The 24,933-nt window shown below is 40.9% G+C and overlaps 2 protein-coding genes across 5 annotated transcripts in view; one reads left to right on the top strand and one right to left on the bottom strand.

Moving 5' to 3' along the window:
* LOC145481775 (uncharacterized) overlaps positions 1-24,933 on the bottom strand; it is a 77,688-nt gene that overhangs the window by 40,060 nt on the left and 12,695 nt on the right. For all 4 annotated transcript variants that reach the window (XM_081460315.1, XM_081460328.1, XM_081460311.1 and 1 more), the window contains exons 2-4: positions 4,107-4,696; positions 3,414-3,478; positions 2,912-2,952 (exon numbers count right to left, since the gene is read on the bottom strand). In XM_081460315.1, coding sequence (XP_081316441.1) covers positions 2,912-2,952; positions 3,414-3,478; positions 4,107-4,516 — 516 coding nt within the window. In that variant the 5' untranslated portion in view covers positions 4,517-4,696. The remainder of the gene's footprint in view (positions 1-2,911; positions 2,953-3,413; positions 3,479-4,106; positions 4,697-24,933) is intronic.
* On the top strand, positions 18,492-22,582 carry LOC145501666 (uncharacterized). Its single transcript, XM_081481107.1, has 4 exons — positions 18,492-18,776; positions 19,020-20,148; positions 20,489-21,496; positions 22,536-22,582. The coding sequence occupies exons 1-4, from the start codon at positions 18,492-18,494 to the stop codon at positions 22,580-22,582; spliced, it is 2,469 nt and encodes an 822-aa protein (XP_081337233.1).

Consider the following 24,933-nt stretch of genomic DNA (forward strand, 5'->3'; position numbering starts at 1 on the left):
GCCTGTGAAGTCATCTGCCGTAACTGTCCCAACACTTTTGACCAGGATTGCAGTCTTAAATGAACAGCGAACATCCATCTTGTTTTGTTAGCGGAAGTCGGTCACGGAAGAGCGAATTTCAATGAAATATATGTATAATTTGATTAAGCAATTAGCCAAAAATAGGTTGGCCGCCAAAACAGTTTAGGGTTTAGCCTAACTCTAACCTTAAGTTTTAAGAATGAAGAAAAAAAGAAAAAAAAAGCATTGAGCATTTCAGTTGTTTGAAACAGAAACATTCGCGCACAATGAACTATATGTATAGTACGTGCGTAACATGGAAAGCAATCCGTCCAGCACAGTAATTGTTCAAATTAACAGCTTACCGAAACATTCGCACTGTTGATGCCTCTTATTTATGATTTAAACTTTTATGATTTGTTTACTTTACTTTTTCTGACTTTTTAGCCGGAGAAAAGGCACTAAATGTGTTGGTACAAATAAAAAGGTTTAACCGAAAATCGATCCGTCGAAATCAACAAATACAAATTTAATGACTGTAGCGTTCCTTCAGATCACGTAAGGCTACAAACCAACAATATCAACTTGTCATCGCGCTTAACAAATGAACTTAGAACGATTTTCTTTCTAGAACTCGCTCTTGTAATTAAAATGATCAAAGAAAGAACGACAGCTTAAAACGACATAGCAGTAACACCCGAACTCCAAGTAAATTGCTTTTAATTGGCGTTTTTAATTAACGAAATTTCCGAAGCGATGACTTTCAAAATATTAAAGTTAAAAGTGGTCCATTATGTTTTTCTTTTTTCACCCAAATGTTCTCAGATAACCATCTGCGGTTTGTTGGAAACGAATTATGTATTCACGGTGGACGCCCGCGTCACGCAATTGTTTACATTCTCACGGCGGTTCAGGGAAAAATTTGTGAGAAGCACAGGCCAAGGCGGGCGACTTAAAACCATTTGCCCAGAGATGTTTTTTGATTTTCAAACAGGTGGGTGTATAGTTAACCCGTAGAAAGTATTTTTATGACATTTAAAGTTATAGCCCATAGAAAAATATGGCGATATTTTAGTGCTATAATTCGTTTGCAACACATCGTAATATTTTGCGTTTCTGTTCGATCTCGTTTCGGGCTCAAACGAAACCTCGATTAATTTTATTTTTCGCTCAGTCATACCATGAAGACCTGAGCTGAATGTAAAGACCATGAAAGATTCTTAAGTAGCTGCTGTGCGACGCGCAAAGCAACCAAATTTTCAGAAAATTTAGCATAACAGGAAGTAGATTTTGAGCTCAATCCGGGCAAAATAGTTTTTCGCAAATTTCTCCCCAAAAAAGCTGCATTAGCAGAAACTAACTATGGTCCGTTTGTTTACTAGCTAGGGCCAATCTATGGGCAAAAAATGAGCAAAATCGATTTTTCGACTTGTGCCGTTGTTTGGTCCATAGTTATGGGCACTGGCTCTTAAATGCTTAGCAAACATAGCCCACATTCAGTTCAAGCTAAGACCCCTTCTGTTCAAGATCGCAAAACAAGTTAGAACGAAATTCTCATAGGAAAATCAAGACCCGCGAACGTTGGTAAGCTACAATCCACTGATGTTGATATTTACATTGTTACGTAAATTTGTGATTCTAGTGAGAGCTATACTTAGATTTTAACCGCTCTCAAGGCTCTCTATTAGCATGAGCACATGGCATAATCATTGTGATTACTTTCTAAGTTAGAAACGCAACGATATTTAGTGATTTCTTGATGTAATCATTTCAGTTGACCGCTTTGCTCCGATTCGTATGAAAACGCCCTGAGGCCACAAGATTAGGATTAAAGACAATAAAGTAAAGATTGTTCTCTTATACTGGCTTGGTGTTCTAAGGAGTTTCGACTGCGCGTGCAAACAACCCGGGAGAACGAGATTTCAATTCTGACTTAAGAAACCGTTACAGTGGCCCCACTGAGAGATCCTATGCCCGTAGCTAACCTCTTTCTCTCTAGGCCTCGAGTATTTGAATCACCAAAGATGATCGTGTCTCCGACAGGTTTAATTTCTCTAAAAACTTTGTTGGTTTGATCATGTGGACTAGACCTTTGGGCGTCTAGTTGACGTTGTTGTTGTTACTGTAAAGCCGACAATTTCCGGTCTGTGGTTTGATTGTCGCCGCGAGTAACAAGTTCGCCGTCAAATAACTTGTCTTGCATTACATTAGTGAGTGAGTGAGTGAGTGAGTGAGTAAGCGAGTGCGTGCGTGCGTGCGTGCGTACGTGAGTGAGTGAGTGAGTAAGTAAGCAATTGATTTAACGTCAATAACACTGAGCCAGAGTGCTTGACAATAGTAACTGCTAATAAAATCTATGAGGTGAGGAGTAACTTGAAGTTGAGTTACCCTGAATGCTCTCCTACCCCCCTACCCCCCCCCCCCCCCCCACCCGCTACCCTCTTCAGCAGCATGTCTACATCCACTATTGCTTAAGAGGACTTAACAAAGAGGGGAAGTTTATTTCAAGTTCTAGCGTGACGCTTTCGTTCGTTTCATTCCCAAATAAATATTCCTTCAACTTGCATTTGCTAACTTTATTATTGCCTTTTCTGTCCGACTAGTTGGGTGATACTTAAACAATTAGACCCTTTGCCCTCAAGGGCCACGGGTCTAATTGTTAAGTATAGGGCTTAGCACCGGGTGCGCTAACTTCGCCTACAATTTACTTTCTTTAATGTCGGTTCCCCCTCTTTTCTTTTCAGACTAGAAGTTTTGTCGAGACCTAAGAACAAAATGGGTTCTTCCTGAAATGTGAAAGATAAAAGAGGGAAAAGAAAAGCAGTATTTCTTATAGTTATTCTTTTTGGGCAACTCCGCTTTGATTTATTAAAAAGTAGTGACTTACAGATATCAAATTTAAAAGCAGTACCTCTAAACCTTTCGAGATTTGTGTAGGTCGTTCTTCTGTATCTTTGGATATAAGCAACACATTAGTAGACTATACATTTCTCAACAAAACATTAAAAGAAATTTTTATTGCAATGATTACAATTTTTGGGGGGACCGTTACATTTTCTCAGCTCCATAATTAGCTTGAAAACCACCTTCCAACCTGTTGATACAGGAGGGACTCCCACAGTCAAAGGGGTGGATGATCTTCTTTTTAAGGGTGATAATATTTGGATTATGGTATAATTATAGCGTACAGGAATGAACGCTAATATTTTTTACTCATAAGGGTATCTTTTAGGAATGCAATTCCTGTTTTGTCTCGTGTCGATCACTTATGATATCTTTAAAAACGTCTCTCTAGTTGATGAAAGCATTCTACGACAGAGTCATAGCAACCAATTACTAGTCAGTCTGTTTAAAATGGTTTTAGGGGGCATATACAGCTAGATTCAATTAAAATTTATGAAGTGTAATACAACCTGATTCCATTGATCCGACAAAAGACTCAAAAGACTCAAAAGCCGTGCCGTCCCTCATTTCTTTTCTGAAAACAAAATCGGGTATTTGTGACGGATTCAAAACATCCTATGCCAGTATAATTAACATCTTGACTGGATGTAAAAACGAGAGAAAATGAAGGAGAGGATCCCTTTGCTTCATGACAATTTAAAAAAATATATTTGTGGCTAATGTTGGTTTATTTCAGTCTGTACCCGTCACCATAGTCTCCCCTCGCAGTCACCATTTTGCTCTTTGACTGCTACTTTTATCCGATTTTTCCACGTCAAAAAATAATTTCGTTCATCAGCGAAAGTGACGTTATTATCGCCCGCTGCGTTTTTTTCCTCTGTGTGTGTATTGTCATCTGCTGTAAAAATGATCAAGAGCCTGCCAACTTTAAGAATACCTGGCACTTGTCGACACTGGTTTCTCGGTAAACTTGTTAATTTTGTTTCATTTCTTTTCCTTCGGCAAACTCGATTTTTCCCCTTGGAAAGTCGGGGGAAACATCGACATTCGAGAAAATTCTCTAGACTACTCATCTAGACAAGTGTATACAACTGCAGTTCTCTTGCATCTAACGGAATTTCTCATTCGTTGTTTCTTAGTTACAAAGAAACAGAACATTCGAGTCATTAGCTTTCCAGTTATTAACCTACGGAATACCTTACCTTATCCGAGAAGCGTTGTCGTATACAGTAACGGTCACTTCCAACTCGTCTTTAAATCCAATTATAGAAAACTCTTCTTCTAATCTTTGCTTTACTGTCCCTGTCGCAAAAGCATCCATAAATGCCAGTAACCTCTCTTTTGTATGAAAACACAAGTAGACAAGAACAGAAGACAGTGTGATAGACTGGACTCTATCCACCAAACCTGCGAAGGCGCTTTTCACTGCAATCTCGACTAAAGCCGGGTTTCTATAGAAAAAAACTGATAATGCGACGCCGGCGCCTGCGATCGTTCCAGTTGCTAACAATGAGTTGTCAATTTTGACATTAGCGTAGAATAGTCCACAACCAACTTCCATTTCAAGAACAGGTCTAGATCCTGCAGCTTCTCTACGACGCTCCCCCGCCATCAGATTGCAATATATTTACTCTTTATCGACGTCTGTAAACTACTGTTTCTTCAGCTTTCTTCTTAATTACCAATCCTGTTCAATTTGGGATTAGTCTGTTGTAAACAGTGACTCGCCTTTGACTTTCTCCTGGTTAGGACACCTCGTTTACTGCAATTAACACGTTGGGTTTCGCCGTAACTGCAAAGGCAAGTGCAATCTTGAATAAGAATAATATAACATCATATCAGTAACAATCAGGTCCAGTGTTGTACCTAATGTATATCAATGTGCGAGTGATTTCTGTGTGGACTGGGAAGACTTCAAATATTAAATACTCAGTTTTATATTCAGGAAACGATGTTTGTTTTCAAATGTTAATAAAAAATCTCCAACTCGGTGGCCAAAAAACTGTTGTTTAATATATTTTGCAAGTCTAAACATCATGGCGGCCGAAATAACAGAAGTTCACCGCGTCGTCGTGGCAGATATTTTGCTATCATAATCTAGTTGAAACGTCGATATAAGTTCCAAACACCTAGATATTTGCTTCCGAAGTATGACATACTCTCATCGGAACGACAGTTTAAATATTCGTTTTCACCTTCTGCGCGCCTTTAGCTAATCAGAAAAGTAACTGAGAATGCGGACCTTTTTAATCAATAGATAACTCACGTTGGAAGAATACAAACAATATTTGTTTCCAAAATATTTGAAACCCAACAATGTTGTGGAAAAACTTGACCACGCTTTTGATTGGTTGCTTTCGACCCCAATTTTTTTTTGAAACATTTTCAGTCTTATAAGTCCCAAACATCTACTGTTCTCAATTAACCCTCTGGCCAAGTTCGAATAGTTGCACTATAACACTACGCGTTACCTTTTCCTGTCTGGATAATATATAGATTTAGCCGAGCCTAAAAGCGGAGCTCCTAATTAAACAATTGACCATAAATGAAAAGAAGTTATTTTTCCCTGGATCACAAACTCAGAAAGTGATCAATTTTGACCATATGATTGTTCAGTGTGTGGTTTCACTATTTTTCTAATTACATTTTAACAAACCATACCTAATAAGTGTACACAAGATTGTAGAAATTACGCATGCAAGAGACGATTGTGCAAGAAACATGTCGGAAGAAAAGTTAACAACGCGTCAGGGTTTAATTTGGGCCGAAATTTAGCATAGTAATAACCTGGCTTGAGCCCATCATCCAATCGAAACCCAGTACCTGGTCAGCGGTCAACTTCAATAAACACGCGACCTCGATGAGCTCTTGAACTGAGTCCGGGATATGGTCACGTGTTATTGGTCAGCGGGTACCTTGTTTTGACAGCTGTCAATTAAGTATAACATGGATGGCCAATATCAAAGATGTACCAATGGTAACGGTGCTACAATGAAACGTCTATTAAGCGGACACCCTCGGGACCTTCCCAAGTGTCCGCTTAATAGAGGGTGTCCGCTTAATAAAGGTTTATAACAATTGCGCAATGTTTGTTAACAATCAGGGGCGGGGAAGAACACTCTGCAACGCCTGGCACTTTTTGTGTATCTGAATCATCCAACAAAAAATGACGTCACATCCGGTAAAAAAGAGCGCTGAGCGGCAAAATCAAATTTGAATATGGCATAATCGTTCTCTCAGTAAGTAAAATGGCAATATTTTGCAATCGGCCGGATACTTTTAACGTTTTATTTGGTCACGACAAACAAACTTTTGTCTTCTTCCTGGTCATATCATTTTGTTTGAAGGACAGGGTAACTATTTATTCAAAAACACGCTGTTTTGAAGGCGTGTTTTTTACGAAATGTCGCCATTTCTTCCTCGCTGAATTCCACAGGAATCGTTTCGGTGGAAATAATGAATTCTAGGTAAGTTGCACTCAATTCAAATATCCTATTCTCTTAGGTAGGCATCACACTAAGAAAAATGCACAATGACAGGTTTCTAGACATGGGGGAACCTTATTAACAGAAGCGCATTTTTTAAAATTTACTGATGCCAACACTCGAGGGTATTTGAGTGCTGTTAATCGTATCACTGCAAGAATAGACTCACACACATAACGCGCTTTGCAGAACGTTCTTGCCGATCGACACTAACACAAACTCATGTGTTTGCTCATGACTCAAACTGATGCCATAAAATGTTACGATTGGTTAAGAACCTTAAACAAGATATGTTTTCCCTAAGCAATCCCTTAATTGATAAACGCTTCGTTACAGGCAGCCCGTGAACCCCTTAAAAAAAAGCAAGAGGATTAGTTTTAACGGCGATTAAGTAATTTGGACATGTCGTGGTTTTTTCTCATTTATAATCAAATTTTTTTTCCCGTTTCAACAGTGTTAGACGTCAGCAACTATAGATTACAAATTCTGTTTACCTTTGCAAATATCTGCATTAGTTCTGGAGATATTTGAGTTTAAAATGTGTAAAATATATGCAAATGAGAGGACTGATGATGTCATACACCAAACACAATGTTACATCAAGTACAGATCATATATACAGCAGAGATCATTGAAACTTGGTAGCCTTATAGTTCTACAGGCAACACACTAATATGACTATAAAAAATATGTTCCCAATTGGCAACTCAATCTTTTCCAGTCTCCTCTAACCCAATTTCAATAATGCAGTGATTTTCAGCTTGAAAGGCATTAATCAGGGCCATGACTTGGACCTTACTATTTAATAGGCTTGCTGGATCATGCAGATGAAGCACCATTGGCAGATATCAAAATGAACCCCAAAGGTGGCCAGAAAAGCCTAGAATATCAGGGAAGGTCCGAAATGCAGTCTGTTGCCATGGTAACAAAACTGTTAAGCTCATATTATGTAGTACATCTGTAAATTGCATCATAATAACACTGTCCCCACTGGAGCCCATGGTTCAGTAGTTTACTTGGACAATAAATTTCATAACTTTCCTGGGGGACTGGATGATCTAAATGGTATGTGGGAGACTCCCAGAATATTTGCAAGAATGTATGACTATCTCTACAGGTATTCATTGATAAATAAATAAATAAATAAATAAATAGACACTAACACTACTAACATGATTGAGTTTGGAAAATATATAATATATTTTTAGTTTATGACATTTTCAAAAATTCCCCTCTCCCATCTAACACACTGATCTTCTTTAATTTGGTACTTGAAATTGATAACAAGGATGCTACACCTTGGCAACTCGTTGGCCAGGATATGTTGCACAGTCTTCGCATCAGATAATGGGTCTGTACATATTATTTATGTATTTATTAAAAAGAGATCTCCCCATCCCATCCCTATGGAAATTCCAAATTTGATTAATACATTTCTTTAAAAAATTTGGCTTTTGAGACCCTCCCCATCCTTGGAATTTCCAATAGTCTCCTTGGGGTGGGTATGGACATTTTCTAGAACCACACAATAAAACAAATAAACAAACTTTAAGATAAAATGTTAAAGTATAAGTCAGTGTGACATATATATATTGACCAACTTATAAAGACATGATTGATCATTGCAACTATACACAACTTAAGCAAAGGTGAAATTATAGCCTGAAAAAAAAAATTAGGTGTGAACTGGATTCCAACCCATGACCTTTGTGATGCCGGTGCGATAACTTAATTAATTAAAGTTCTATGCTACAACGTACCAAACTGCTAATTTATTATGAAGTGACACAGCTAAAGGAGAGTTGTCAAGATATCAACTTTTTGTGAATTCTAAAAGATCAATATGAGTCTTCTAAATTTAAAATTATTATACCTAACAAAAGACATACAGTAGGGCACTGCACTATGTGCTCTCTCTACACACTCTTCCAGGCAGGATAGTAATACATATACATGTTTTTTTGTTGTTGTTGTTTTTTTTTTTTGAATATACTGTTACTGCATGGTCATACAAGAGGTACTAGTTGCTGCTGAGTAGTCTTACTACGATTATCAATTGAGTAAGGCGGACCAAAAGTTTGGTCACCAAGTTTTAACGTAAAAATCGTGTTGTTGTCACGAGCAACTGGCTCTGTATCCATTGGCAACTTGTCGGCTTTTGACGTCATCGGCAGCAAAGCGCGCGAAATTGTAGGCGACACGACAGGCGACGCATGGCTGTTGATATTGTTACCAACGGAAACGAGGTAAGTTGCCCGTGACAACACCATAATTTTAAGGCCAAAACTTCGTAACCAAACTTCCCTCGTGCCTTACTCAACTGATAATCGTAGTAAAATAAGTGAACTAAGTGTGACAAAATATAATGTATATTAAATCTGCACCAGTTCAGTACAATTTAATACTAGATTTTAATCAGCCGCAAAAAAATTATTGTTAGCACCTGATATTACATGTACTTTGTGAAGGCTTCTGGAGCGGTTATACTTTTATAAAGTACCTGGCAGCAAGTACTATTTTGATTTACTAAAGCAAGACTGTAGTAACTACTAAGAAAATGTGTTTGGTACATCCCAGAAAAATTGGGTGGGGGTCAGTGCGGCCCTCTTCACAAAAGTTAAATTCTTAACCTATTTATGACCATAATCTGCGATTTTCCCTACCCCATTTATGACTGTTGCGACTGCTACAGTTGCCCTAAACATAGGTTTTGAAGGACCTTTGTTGATGGTCTTATCGATAATGATGAAAATTGAGGTAGCTTATTCTAAAAAACATACCAAATTAAAGACTAGAGAGCAAAAGCCTTACCCTAGTGTATTTATGACCAAAATGGCTGAATAACCATACCCTTTGGGGCTGCACATAGCTATATATAGCACATAGAGGAGAGTTCTCCCTCCCACTGGAGCACTGGAATCAAAATATTATTGCCTTGATGACATAATAAAGATAAAATCTCAAAATAATCAATAGTTACATGTATGCATGGGACTTCACCATCAAAATGATGCCTGTTGCTTACTGTAAATTGCATAAATTACTCCTACAATGTGCGAGAATTCTGTTAATCTGGTGACCAACAGGCCACAAAAATCTGACTGTATAATTAATAAATAAGAAAATGACCGACTGAGCATTTGTTTGAGCCAGAATAGAGTGGCCATAATAACGAGGTGGCTGTGTTAACGGGGGTGGCTGTAAGGTGAGGTACATTCCACAGTAGTGATAAAGATGACACTCTCAAACACCAGTACCCATAAAGATTTTGGGCGGCATATTTCGCATAATCAGTTGGAAGAGGAAGAAGGAAAATGGAAATAAAATAGAGTGGCTCTTGTGTGCCAGAGACAACCCTTTCCCCGAGTTACCCTGGCAGAGCTAACTTTTCACTTATTTCTTTGCAAAATTCTACCAACCGTTTACACGAGGATCATGAACCAGACTTGGGGGCGAGACAATTCAGGTGGGCAAGTTGACTCGCCTTGGCAGGTAAAGTTAAACCAACAACTTTTCTTTGAGTATACATAAACACTTTGGCTCGCCTAACTGGAACAACTCTCGGCATGGCAAGTGTCACGTAATGCCTAGATTTAAGATTTAAAGCCGCAATTTGTATCAAAGAAGAGAAAATTAACTCAGCAAAACCCACTGTGATCAAATGACTGAGGGAAACTTAAACAAAGAGGGATAGCTGCTCATTTGATTATTCAACAAGAGTTAGGAATAATCATGCAGGGTCAACTTTTACTCAGCCTACAGGGGTTACATTTTCACATACAAACACTTGATAAAGTTGCCTCAGGGGGAGGGTTATCTCGGGTACCCAAGGCCATATAAATGGGACCTGTGTTGCCTCAAAGAAAACCCCTACGATTTTCAAAGGGGAAGGTCCTTACAGGACCTTAACTTAGGGCAGCTTCAATGGCAGATTCCCTCTGATGGCTTGGATTTGAAAAATTGATTTAATTACTTTTAAAGAGGACTAGAACTTAAAAATCTTGCTCGAATTTCGATCCAGCGAAACATAAGCTTCCATTCCGTGAATCAAGTTTTTACTAGGCGTTTCAAAAGCACTCACCAAAGAGAAAGACTGATGACCCCAAAGTACCAATATGTGTGTACTCTATCTCACTGAAGACAACAATCTTCAACGAGAGAAGTAGGAATGTGGGGTACTGACCTTCAGCATGCGATCCAGCTTGTCTCTTCTACCAATACACGTGAGCCAAGAGCAACAAAAGCTCTGGTGACAGCGACTTTCGGAGCTAAACGGCTTCTGTTAATTATGTTCCCGTTGTACACAGTGCAAACTATGGCCAGCAATACTTCATCCATGTTGTTGTTAACATTATAGGCTATTGCGCTTATTGTTATCACTAAATCACGAACAACAAGAACCAAAAGTCGGAACACCACCAGTTTTGAAAATGTGTAAAATTCGCCCGACGATGACGGAAGGCTCTCCGTTATTTTGCTTCAAAACAATAATAAACTTTTCTCTTTTCCCGAAATTTTTGCTTCAAAAGTCGAAGTAATGTGTCTGCGACATCTTTCCATCCTCAATATTAAATGAAACGAAACTGATGGTTTACAAATAGAGGGAAATCGTGAGTAATCGAACCGCCATTTTCTCGCTTTGTGAAACGAGCCGCGAAGCGCAGTTTAAACCGGATGTGACGTCATTTTTTGTTGGATGATGCCTATACGAAAATTTCAGGAGTCTTCTGCCCCGCCCCTGTTAACAATTAACATTCAGCGGTTCCTCTGTACTGTAATAAAGTTCCAAGTTGTTAACGAAGCTATCCAGAGTTCACGTTCATCAGTTTTCATTACCAACTTTAATTTGTTTGTGATAATGCCCTTTCCATACGGCAACGATAAGACGGGTATATTTAATCGACTACTTCAAGGACGTAATCCAATGCCACTTTTCCAATTCAGTCCAGTGTGCGCTTAATAGAGGTTTTTAATAATAGAAATTAGCCAAATACAGTGTATTTTAATGTCCGCGTCCGTTAGCTTAATAGAGGTGTCCGCTGAATAGGGGTTCGTTATAAAGGGAAATATAACACGTAAATTTCGGGAACAGGCTGTGTTCGCTTCATGGAGGTTTCACTGTACTCTCTTATTTTTCAGGGTATGGGGCTTGGCGTACGGACAGTCACGTGACAACCAAAACTTTTTGGATCGATGGGTTACCAAATTTTCTAAGTTATGGAGATCCGCTCGCGTGCCGGAGCTCCGCTATTACTTTCGCTGGTTATAAATTAGGCCCCACACACTGTGCTGGAGAAATTTGAAAACGCATCTTTAATTCTACGGTTAAGCCTACAATCCACACTTATCTGTCACGAAAACGGTCGGGAGCATTTCGAAAATGCTCTTCAAACCGGAGAAATTTGAAAACGCCGGGTTTTCGTTTTCGTGTGGACGGAAAATATTTTGAAAACGAAGCTTTTCGAGAACGATGACATTAGGACAATCATGTGATTTCCCAGTCAGAGTTTTCCTCAAGCACAACTCCGATCATTGCATTTTAAGCTTCTCCTGCGTAGTGTGGACGGAAAACATTTGACGCGCTTTCGTTTTCAAATTTCTCCGGCGTAGTGTCGACGGGGCCTTGGCATTACGAGACAAGTGGAATTTCAGGCCGAGGTTGTTTCTTCTGGGACTAAATACAAGGACCCGTCTCCAAAAGAGAAATCCAAACAACCTCAAGGCGTAAGGGGCGATGCATTGCTTTTTACCCTCTCAGACCCATTTCGCTCTCATTGGAATGTCTCACCGTTGGAGGTAAACCTTTTTGAGTTCATAATGCCATTACAACAACAGATATTCTTGACCGTATTCATCTAGCTGAAAAGTCTGAAACTTTGCTTCTTCGGCAGCTATTTATCTTTCTGAAAGCTGCAAGGTGATACCAAAGTAGCTGCAGAGCAGCGACTCAAGTGATGGAGTCTGCCAGCCAACCAAAAAACGACAATAATGCGAGCGGCTGAATGGTTACCAGTTCCCATTTGCTGGCTACCCATTTTAACCGCAAAATACGCCCCAGTGCCCGATGAAATCACTAGAGGAAATCACATGAGGCCGACTGGCTGAGTAAAATCAAGGATTCACATCAATCGTGTTGTCGAAGTTGCAGAAATTAGCAGAGTCACTCAGGAACAAGGGCAATTTCTGCTCCTTCGAATACTTATTAATAACATAGAGGGCAATATTATGTTTATTTGAAAGTCAAAAACGCGCGTAGAAAATCATTTCAATGTTCAGCCTGATAAATTCATCGCAAACTTACTCGAAACAAGACGACGCTATTGCATATTGTTGCAAATAGAACAACAGCCGAAGCAAACTTCTTCACCGTTGCCAAGCGACATAACATCCAATCATTTTCACAGAAGATAGAAGCGAATTCAGTGATTTCGCCTTCTACATTACAATTGGTGTATGCAAAATGCAAGGAATTGTGTTCGGCGATAATATCAAAGACGCAACGAATTGTGGTTATGCGCGAATATAAGATTGGGTCGTTTCCCATGTGCTCTCTTCGATCGATGAAAGCAAGGATAAAAAATATCGGGAACAACAGGAGCATATCCAACAAAACACTCTTGTGGAGTCTCGACTAATACTAACAGTAGTCATCTGGAAAATTGCAGAAATGAAGAAGTTAGTAGTCAAAGCGCCCGCCGTGAGCCCAAGTCAGTTTTCAAAATTTTATTTTTACTTTACTCTAAGAACTAGGGTATCTAAAAGACAGTAATGCTGCGGCACATTTTGTTGATAGTGACATATTTTACGCAGTGATTCATATACCTGTGCATTCCAAGACTTACATTAACCTTTATTTCTTAAAGCAGTGTGTAACTTAAAATCTGCCCTTGTATGCATCAACTTCATGCACGATGACGCATCGATGACGAGGTGTGACAAGAGATCGTGAAAAAAAAGCACATAGTGATCTGAACTATGTTTGTACAATCGAAAGATGTGGAAATTGTAGGAGCAGAAATCTAACTTATAAATTCTGTACTGGTACGGGTTAAATGTCTCTAGAATGGGTGTCTGGAAAACCCGAATAGCGAATAGCGAATAGTCGCGAATAGTCCCGAATAGTGCGAATAGTCTCGAATAGTGCGAATAGTGGCGAACAGTCGCGGAAAGTGGCGAATAGTGACGAATAGTCGTCAATAGTCACTGCTTTAGATCTGATCTAAGTATCCTGCGTTAATTAATTATCCAAATAAGCAACAGAATTTCAGTGAATTTATTACCTTTTCTTCTCCGGACTCAGGCTAGTAGGCTGTCCATCGCCGACACCAAGAAAACAGAAAACACAAGGATAACCTAATAAAGACGTATTTACGGCTTTGCAGTGGTTAAAACAGAAGAAATTACGTTTAAAAACACCTTTTGTCCTGCCGGGGGGGGGGGGGGGCTGGTAGCTACCTCTGATCTCGCCGCTTTTCTGGTTTCTATGATCGCCCCAGTAAAGAAATCTGTCAGTCATTTGAGAACCGTAACGAGCATGCGCATAACGCGAAACCGAGAACCGAAACATGTTTTGCCGCCATTTTTGTTCAGGATTTGTCTTCGATTCGATAACTTTTTACTCGCTGTTAGCAATTTTTAACGACAGCTCTGAGACAATCAGGACTAAGGGAATGAAGGACCAGCTTTGTGCTATTTTCCTGGCGAGCGTGGTTGCATTCTTGGTTGCCTGGAGAGGTTTCCCGTCTCAGGAAGAAAACGAAGCTGAAGTTTTTGCTGTGGAAATCTCAAGGTTCATTACTACGATTATCAGTTGAGTAAGGCACGAGGGAAGTTTGGTTACGAAGTTTTGGCCCCAAAATTATGGTGTTGTCACAGGCAACCTACCTCGTTTCCGTTGGTAACAATATCAACAACTGTTGGTCGCCTGTCACGTCGCCTACAATTTCGCGCGCTTTGCTGCCAATTGACGTCAAAGGCCGACAAGTTGCCAACGGATACGGAGCCAGTTGCTTGTGACAACAACGCGATTTTTACGTTAAAACTTGGTGACCAAACTTTCGTCCCGCCTTACTGAAACTGATAATCGTAGTACCTTCCACCTTCACACCGACCAATTATTCCTCTCCAATTTCTATGGAAAATAGCGATGTCGAACTGTTTCATGTCTGCCATTATATATCGCGAAGCCTCTGAACATAAGTCTTTAAAATATTCCTCAACTGTTCAGTTCAGAGTTGTACATTTAAACTTGAGCTTACATTAAACAAGCTTTTCTGTCTAAAGTTTTTTCCGTCTTAACTTACTGTCTTATGAAAGACTGCATTTACCCTTTGATTTTCCTGTAATATGTTGAGTCTGAAGACTTTCTTTCGAGTAATTTAAATCATGAAACTTGAAGGAAGTTGCAGGTCAGTCAACAACATTGAAAATAGCTACCAGTTTGCATGTCTCGATAATACAGTGATAAATTATAGAGGTTTTGAAAGCTCCTTCCCTTACTGTTCAGTACCAATGTGAACCGGCAAATTAATCGTTTTTCTGTTTCTGCATATGGGAATGTCCAATATGGACTATTTGTTAGGCACAGATTCAATGTGAACCTTTACTAGGTTAAGGTGTTTCATTTACAAGTTATTGACCCGTGAAAATAAAGAAAGCAGCTTCTTGTCACATGCTTTGGCATAATTTGTACCGCCGGGTGATAAGCATCAGTTTTATTTGTGTGGTGGGAGAAAGCTCTGTAATACTCCTGGATGTCAAAATAGGGCTGCCATATACTTATCTGCTGAGGGAGATAATTTATGAAATAGGCCCAGGGAAGGCAAATGAGCTATGTTACCTGTAGTTGAGTGCTAGTAATGAGGTAGGCAGGTAAAATGGTCATTCATCCAGTCAACCTGGGCAAACCTGAATCAACAGAACCTCCACAACATTTGAAATAGGCCAATTTTGAGACTTGGCTTTTATGCTTTCGAGAATAACAAGAAAAGACATCAAGTGCAGGGATCTGTAACAACCATTTAGCCCCCAAGTCTATTAGCCCTTAACCATTTAAACGCCAACCAGAAGTCGATAAGCCCCCAACCAGAAATAAAAAAAAAACTGTATATTTATGAGTAAGGGCCTAATCGACTTGTGGTTGGGGGCTAACCAGCTAGGGGCTAACCAAATGACCGGTAACCAAAGGATCGGGTTTGCTTTATTCCTCTGAGGCAAAAAGATGAGTAAGAATGTTAATATGTCAAATTTGGCTTCAAGTGTTGATTATCAGTGGCTTGTTTCTGTTATGGAAGGGTAGCTAAATAAAACAGGAAGGAAGACTAATATAAAGTAAGATGAATGAAGTCTTTAATAGTACTTGTCTCAAATGACAATTCTTAGTGCAAGAAAGGGGCATGAACCTTTTGAAAACTGATTGAGAGGTGGCATAAAAAACTAGTGCCAGGGAAAGGGCTACAGAAAGAGCATAAAAATGAGGTGGTAAAGTCAAACTTCATGCACACTCCCCATCTCAACGACTTGATTGGACCCATGATTTAAGCCGTTAAGTTAAGAATGTCAAAACAAAAGTCTAAGGATGATTATGAAGAAACAAAAACAATCAACTGTTGTGTTGTGACAGAAGCATAGCATACGCTTCTGGCTGTAACCAAAGAGATGGTGATGAATTCTCAATTCTGCCGAGGGACCAATCCAGTATTCACTTTCATAAATAATGCCAGATGCTTTGCCTGAAACTGAAACAGACCTCTTGTAGTAACGTAACAGAAAAGCGTCGTACCCGCTGTACTCACTATGAAGCCTGCTTTAACTCTGTCAGTTAAGTGCAAACAAAAAGGGTCACGAAGCTGTTAAGCTGTTCAAAAATAGCAACCTTTACCATCAGGGAGTCCGGAAATATAGAAAAACTTCAGTTTATCCCGTTGATAGGACCATGGATAATAGGACCATGGATAATAGGACCATGGATAATAGGACCATGGATAATAGGACCATGGACAATAGGACCATGGACAGGACACCGCTACAAAAAATGCTCGAATGAAATATTCCTTCCTACAATCTGGCTCGCACTGTGGAGTTCCCGCTCGCAGGTTTACGCTGGAATATTTATCCCCGACGCCTCGATCAAAATGTCTAAGATTTAGATGTAGGGCAACTAGAACTTTTTCTTAGATGTTTGAACGTGAGATATGCGCGACGTTTACAAAACTTTACAATCGAATCCCGCTCATGGAAGTCCGCCATGTTTGTTTTCTACAAACCAGTACTTAGTTTCGCTCGGCCAAATTTCTTAACTGGGGCGATCATAGAAACTCGGTTCCAGGCCTCGCTGCTTGCCTCCCCTGGTCTCTGCTTTTTAGCGGGAAAATCCCATCCTACCGGTTGCTGAGAGGTTGACTACGAGATACTGGGTACCCTATTTGCTACGATTTGCCACTATTTGCCACTATTCGAGACTGTTCGCCACTATTCGCACTATTCGTGCTATTCGCTATTCGCTATTCGAGACTATTCGCTGTTCGCTATTCGCGACTATTCGCTATTCGGGTTTTCCAGACACCCCTCTAGAATGTTGACAGACTGTGTCGAGGACGCGTCCATCGCGATGTGTGAAAATGCTAAAGCTTTAATTTAAATTCATGTTTAGATGAAAAGGACTAGATCGTAGCATATATGAAACTCGATGTGGCCCATTTCGCGAATTTGCGAAATACGTGACTGACATTGGCGTGACTGCCTTACTTCTTTCGTTACCAAGGTGATATAAGTAACCTCAACAGTAACAACAGTAACCTCAAACGGGTCGTATAGTAAACCTTAACTTAACCAAACTCGAACTCTTTGCTCAAAAATCATCACTGTATCGATTTTTATCTACGAAAAGTGTTAAAGAATCGGAAGAAATAAGTTACATATCTTAACAGTCTTCGAACAGCTCGTTTCGCAAAATACAGATCTGTAATTTGCGAAACGGGGCACTTCTGACTTTTTGGCTCAAACTCTTTTGTTTAAAAATCATTGCTGTATAGAGCTGTACCTGCGAAAAGTGTTAAAGAACCGGAAGAAATAAGTTACATATCGACACAGTCTTCGAAGAGCTAGTTTCGCAAAATACAGATCTTCGAATTTACAAATTCTACACTTCCGCTGTTTTATTCCTTGCACAGAGGAATCTGGCTGTTGTGATACTTGATATGTTCGTTTCAGTACCGGTTCATCCCTTTCGTTTCGTTTCGTTTCGTAAAATACAGTAAGCCGTTCATTTCAGAACTGGTTTATACGTTTCGTTCTGTTTCGCAAAATACAGTAAGCCATAAAGACTGACTATTTTTTGGCCGATGCGTGACAACATATCGTCTCAAAACATACTTTTCCGCTTTTCCACAGTCATCTTTCACCAAAATTAGCATTATTGTGAAATATTCCATGCTCGTTTCTTCATATATCTTGTCTTTAACAAACCGACCAGGCCACAAATTGGTATGACAGCTCGCGCACAGAGTGAGAAGATATTCCCAGACTCCCGTTCCCCATTCCCCGTTACCAGTTTCAGTAACATCCACGGTAACAGCAACCAAGCAGGAATGAAATATGAGCGACCAAAAGGACGCTAGACCGTAACGGAAAGTTGATTGACAATTATGCTGACTACAGACTACCGCGCGTGTAAGAGCCTACTTTTTTCAGAGTTTGGCAAAACAGGTTCTTGTATTATGGGGTACTTATTGACAAATTAGGCTAAGTAGGTACACACATGTATGATGAGGGTTCTGGCACAGCAGTGATAAAAATGGAAGAGAACGGGCAAAATAAGCTTCCCACGCTTAACTTCCCTCACAAGTTCGGGAAGTTACGCGTGGGAGGCTTATTTTGCCCGTTCTCTTCCATTTTTATCACTGCTGTGTCCAGAACCCTCATCATACATGTGTGTGTCACGCAAAAAGTAAAACAAAAAAAATTGGGTGACTTCGCGGGTCCAGCGAAGCTGTAACGGCTGTAACCAAAATGCGCGGATGTGCCAGCCTGCACTGGTATATACACAAAGTGTGCCAGAATTTTTTCCTATTGAAGAATTATATGCACAGTATATACGCCGAGATGGTTGTCGCAAGATATTCGTCCGATGTTCTGCAAATGTTTTACGGCCGAATACCGAGGGAGGAAAACAGAAACCTACCCGAACCGTTAGAACCAGATTTAACCGCATTATATGACGGGTTTCAAATATCCAAAAATAATTTCCAAGAATGGCTTCGTGTGTGGAGAATGGATGTATCCGAAAGAAATCCAAACAATAAAGATCTTTTAATGTTTGCAAGAGAAAATAAAGAAAAGATCACTGATTTGGTTGAACAAGAAATCCAAAAGTTAAAAATCGTAAAAGTAAGTTTTGGGTTACAAGTAAAGTTTTCAATAGAAAGAAACGGTGAAACGCAACAAATGAGTCATTATTTTAAAGAAAAAGACACGAACGTTTTCAACAGAAATGAGGAGGACCAGATAAAACAAAAATTTGACGAATTCATTGAAAAAGCAAAAGGAGAAATAGAACACTGGTCTGAGAATGGATCAGGATGGGAAGTTGAAAAGATAAAGATTGCGTAGGTGAATGTCGCGCGCTATCAGCCACTGCGCGGAGGAACCTATTTACCTCTTCCAGCCAAACTGGCAAAAAAGAAGGCAATAATCAACGTGCAAAACAGGGATAACGAATGTTTGAAGTGGGCACTCAGAGCCGCTTTATTCCCTCCAAAAGATGGAAAGAACCCACAAAGACCAAGCAAATATCCGGTTAACGATGGTATTAACGACAAAGGCATTGTCTTCCCAACACCATTTGATCAAATAAAGAGGCTTGAGGCACAAAACGCAAACCTCGCAATAAATGTATTTGGCTGGGAAGACAATTGTGTGGTTGTGTACAGGAAAAGCAAAAAAGAGGCGAACGTGCGGTGGATAAACCCGATGTTAATTGAGTCAGGGGAAATTCAGCACTATTGTTGTGTAAAACGGTTGAACGCTTTGCTCTTCGATCAGAGCAAAAACAGAAATGCAAAGCACTTTTGCGTGATGTGCTTAACTGGTTTCTCAAGAGCAGACTTGCTCGAGGACCACAAAAAATATTGCAACGGAGTGAACGGCGTGCCGACAAAGATCGAGATGCCAGAGGAGGGGAAAAACACCCTTTCCTTCCAAAACCATCACAAACAGATGAAGATGCCTTACGTGATTTATGCGGACTTCGAGGCTTTAGTGAGAAAGATTCCAGGATGTGAGCGCGGGCCAGAGAGCATGCAAAGAAGCTACACAGAGAAGACCGAAAGGCACGAGGTATGCGGGTACTCTTACATGGTTGTGAGAAGCGACGGTGAAGTTTCAGGGTCAAAGGTTTACAGGGGTGAAAACGCGGTGGAAACGTTTTTAAGTGACATTCTGCAGGAAGAGGTGAAAATAAGAGAGAGTTTGGCCGCACCAAAGCCGGTTGTGATGACGGCTGAAGACTGGGAAAAATTCAAAAAAGCAACTGATTGCCACATTTGTAACAAAAGTCTGATAAAAGACGAATTCTTAGATTCTTTGCCTGTTTGGAACATCGAAGAAGCCGGTGAAGAAGGCAGTGAAAAATGCAGTTATTGGGGTCAAGGCCACAAAAAATGTTTTTACATGGCACAGAAAGAGCAGAAATGGGGTTTTCAAAGGCTAAAAAGACTGGCAGACAAAAAAGACCAGTTGGAAGCAAAATCACAGGAAAATTGTAAGTACTGTGGGCAGGTACCGCGGAGCCGCGCACAGCGAATGCAATAAGAAATTGCGAATAAATCCCAAGACGGACCAAATACCAGTTGTATTTCACAACCTGAGGGGCTACGACGGACACCATTTAATGCAAGCGATGTCGCAGCTGCAGAAAGAGGTGAAATGCGTCGCCAACAACATGGAGAAATGCATCACATTTTCAGTCGGAGGTCTGCGTTTCATCGACAGATTGAACTTTTTGCAAGGAAGCCTTGATTCACTTGTAAGCGCAACACCGAAGGAGACATTGAAAATAACATCAACGATTTCGAAAGGCAGCGACCTTCTTTACAAAAAAGGGATCTACCCTTACGAGTACATGGACTCATGGGGGAGATTCTGCGAGACAAGGCTTCCGGACAAAGAGAAGTTTTACAGCAAGCTGAACGACGAGCACATAACGGACGAAGGGTACGCGCAAGCGCAGACTGTCTGGGAGGCTTTCGAATGCAAAACGTTGGGCGATTATCACGATCTTTACGTGAAAACGGATGTCGCGCTGCTGGCGGATGTTTTTGAGAACTTCCGAAACCTGTGCCAAGAGCAGTACGGGTTAGATCCGGCGCATTATTACACGTCGCCAGGCCTCTCCTGGGACGCGCTCTTGAAGAAGACAGGGATCGAGCTTGAGTTGTTCACAGGCCTTGAAATGCATCTCTTCGTGGAAAGGGGAATGCGGGGCGGAATCTCCATGGTAAGCAAGAGATACGCTAAGGCAAACAACCCGCTAGTACCGGACTATGACCCAAGCAAGCCAAAAAAATACACCATGTATCTCGACGAAAACAACCTCTACGGATGGGCAATGAGCAAGCCCCTCCCGAAAAGAGATTTCAAATGGAAACGTGCTATGCCCACAGAGGAGGAGATCCTAAAGAAAAAAGAAAACGCAAAAAATAGATGGATTCTTGAGGTTGATCTTGAATATCCAGCAGAACTGCATAAGGAGCACAACAGCTATCCCCTGGCGCCGGAGAAAAAGGTCGTGAAAAAAGAATGTGTGTCGGAATACCAAAAGAGGTTGATGAAAGACCTGGAGCTGAAATCCCCGGACAGCAAGAAGCTGCTGCTGACACTTGAGGACAAAAGGAACTATGTCGTGCGTTACAGAAACCTGCAGTTTTATCTGAAGCAGGGCATGAAGCTGAAGCGCGTGCACAAGGTTTTGGAGTTCGAACAAGAATGCTGGATGGAGCCGTACATCCGGATGAACACAGAATTCAGGAAAAACGCAAAGAGCGACTTTGAAAAGAACTTTTACAAGCTAATGAATAACTCAGTTTTCGGCAAAACCATAGAAAACCTGCGTAACCGCGTTGACATAAAAATAGTGCGCAGCAATGAGACGGACAAAATAAGGAAATTGATCGCCAGCCCTTTGTACTCAAGGCATGTTATATTTTCAAACGAAATGGCAGGAATCGACATGCGAAAAAGCAAGCTGCTTCTCAACAAGCCAGTCTACACGGGGATGACGATCCTTGACAACAGCAAGATCCTGATGTACGACTTCTTCTACAACCACTTGAAAAAGCAATACGGCTCGAAGTGTGAACTCCTGTACACAGACACGGACAGCCTTCTGCTTGAGATAGAAACAGAAGACATTTACGAAGACATAAAAAAGAACATAAGCCACTACGATACAAGCGACTACCCGAAAGAGCACCCACTCTACTCAAACGTGAACAAAAAGGTTTTGGGAAAGATGAAAGACGAGTGCGCCGGAACCCCCATAGCAGAGTGCGTGTATCTGAGACCGAAAATGTACTCTATCTTGAAGGCGGACGAAAAAAATATCAAAAAAGCGAAGGGCGTAAAAAAGAGCGTTGTCAAGAAACAAATAACGCATGAAAAGTACAAGGAAACGCTTTTTGGTGCGAAGCAGCAATGGCATGGAATGAACATTCTTCGAAGCGAGGGACACGAGATGTACGGCATGCATCTAAACAAAATTTCGCTTTCACCGTTCGATTCAAAGAGATGGATAGGTGACGATGGTGTCCATTCAAAAGCTTACGGGTACACCAGCTTTGATATATTGCCTACATTAACGGATGATGAACTTAGAGAGTTAGAAGCTGAAGTTTCAAAGTTGCTCTGGGGGTAATTGTGTGTTTGGAGGGACAACCAGCAGTTCTTCACGAACGAAGCCGCGCTTGGGACCGTCGCGCAGATAGTAGAGAACGGGTTGATCCGGTTTGGTGAAAGATCTTTCAATGCTGTAAACTTTCAAAGACCAGATTGGGTCTGTAGCTCTTTTTACCCCACCTTCAAGCTCGCCGGGCTGGTAGAGATAACAAACTTGGACAAGAGCGGGACGTATTTTTTCGTTTTTCCCAACAGGCCTTGAATGTGACACCTCCTCTGTCACACCTCCTCTGAGTCAATAATTCATCTTTTTTGGTCATGCCGTCAAACATCTCACTTTTGGAATAAACTTACTGAATGGCTGAAAAACTTAAATTTACTTCCTAGAGATTATGCTTTGACAAATATTACTGCTTTGGGTCTGAGGCCAGATACCTCTCAATTTGCGCTTCTTATAAATTACTGCTTTCTCTTAGCACGATATCATATATGGCTCGCTAAAACAAAAAATGATCATCCAAATCTTACGCTTTTCATATGCACACTAAAATTACAATATGAGATAGAAACAAAAAGTGGAGACACGAAGAAATGGAAACCTCTTACAGGATACATGAGGATTTAATTAATATTTTAGATTATATTTTCTGTAGGGTTATCTATCTCCTACCCATTAATCTATTTCTAATCTCCTGTCAGATGCATAACTCATTTTACTTTTAATGTACCACATGCCTTTGGTCTGTTTTTTTATGTTTCTGTACTACAACCTCAAGCTGTAATGATAAATAGCTATTTTTCTTCTCAGTTTTTTTTTTTCTTTGCCCCTTGTCGTCACTGTATTTCTTAATTGTGTAAGTCGTGTAACTGTATTTGTTAGTAATGTAAGTCGTTTAGTTATTGTAATTTAAATAGTGTAAATAATTAGAGCAATATCATGTAAATAGAGTAAGTGTTGTAAGTAAGCATTGGTTTCCCTTGTGTTATTGCAAATAAATAAATTTAAAAAAAAAAAAAAACAGGCCTTGAATAAGGTGTCGACGGCCTTGCATAAACAGATTTTTCTTTGATGGCAACGGCGGGTTTCTTGCCGATAAGGGCTGTTACCTCGCTGTTCAGAGCAGCAACAACTTCTGGAAGTCTTTTCACCCAGGCAGTGGACCGCTGGCCCTCAGGGAGTAGCATTTCCACTGCGTACTGGCGCCCGAACAACCGCTCAGCCAGGGTGCGGTTGAAACGTTCGACAATGGCCTGGTCGCGGTGAATGTCAACCCGCCCGCGCCGGATGTATGTTTTGTGTTTTTCCATCTCTCTTGTAACAGCGCCCATGAATTCGCGCCCGGGGTCAACCTGCAGCATTTCAGGCCATTTGAGAGGCGACCGCTTGTAAATCTTCTGAAGTGCCTGGGCTACCTCATCAGAATTTTTCGAAGTCAGGGGCTCGGCCTCTTTGTAGCGGCTGGCCACGTCGACAACGGTCAGCGCGTATTTGAAAACTTTGCGCCCGCGGGGTAGTTTGTCGTGCAGCAGAAAAAGAAGGTCCGCCTGGTGGACCGCATTGGGTGTGGGAACGTCGAATTTCGGTCGAGGAATTCGCTTCGGTGCGGGGAGGAATATCTGCCAGAGCGCTTGCTTGATCAGCCACTTTTTTGCGGTTTCTTCAGGTACCTTGGCAGCTTCGGCTAATTTTTTGATCGCGGAGATACCTTTCCAGTAGCCCCCGGGGCCGTAGTATATCTTTGCGAGTTTGGCGTCCATACCATACTACAAGTAAGGCGTAAAAAAGTTTAAAGGAACCGGAAGGCTGCGTAGCTCAGAGCGATAGCCCCGGCGCCCACGAACATGAGTTCACCATTTTTCTGCTGCTCGCTCGGCTGATAGAAATCTGAGAACTTGGGCTCTTTGGGGGATCATTCGCTCGTCAGGATGCGCCTGGTTGTAGAGTTTGAAGGCATAGTCAGTGTTGGTGAAGTTCTGCTTGGCCTCCGCCTTTATTTGCGCGTTGGTCGCAATCCTGTCGAGAAGATGGGTGCGGTCGCGCGTGTATTTGGCGTAAGCCGCTTGGTACGCCTCGAGAGCTTTGTCATGGGGCTTTTTTTCTTCAAGCGCAGCTTTGTCGCCCCCGCCGAGCGCCCTCGCCAGATAATTGCCTTCGATAAAAGCCGTTGCGTTCAACACAGCTCCGCCAACCATAATCGCGATGCTCGCCATGTTGTTATATATCAGAGTCTTTTTTTTAAATCATTAATTTCAGACGCTGGTTGGAAGGATTTTTGGGTCCTCGAGGTACTTTTTGAGCGCAATGCTGCCCGCCATGACGGCGGTGAACTGCACGTAATTCATCGCGCTGCTGCTGGGATCAGAAGTGAAATTCTCTTTCACAACCTTTTTTAAGGCCCAGCCGATGCCAGCGGCTAAGCCAGTGAGAGTAGTGGCGTCAATGACGGTCTTGACAAGCTTGTTGTCGGACATGATAGCGTTTGATATAAGTAAAAACAAAAGTTTAAAACAAAATTAATTGATATATATCTCTTCTTCTTCTTCTTCTTTTTCTTCTTTTATTCTTCTTATTTCTTCATCTTTTTCTTTTATTCTTCTTTCCATTTCTCTTTCCATTCCCCTTTCTCTTTTCATTGCCCTTTGTGCGGACGTT

This window comes from Orbicella franksi, chromosome 1 (genome assembly GCF_964199315.1).
Source record: "Orbicella franksi chromosome 1, jaOrbFran1.1, whole genome shotgun sequence".
Taxonomy (NCBI): Eukaryota; Metazoa; Cnidaria; class Anthozoa; order Scleractinia; family Merulinidae; genus Orbicella; species Orbicella franksi.

Bases quoted from the DNA above. Each gene is read 5' to 3' on its own strand.
- LOC145501666 (XM_081481107.1), top strand. From the start codon at position 18,492: ATGGTTGTCGCAAGATATTCGTCCGATGTTCTGCAAATGTTTTACGGC. The intron at 20,149-20,488 runs GTAAGTACTGTG...TTTACAAAAAAG, and splicing joins AGCAAAATCACAGGAAAATT to GGATCTACCCTTACGAGTAC. The intron at 21,497-22,535 runs GTAACCGCGTTG...TTTTCCCAACAG, and splicing joins CAAAACCATAGAAAACCTGC to GCCTTGAATGTGACACCTCC.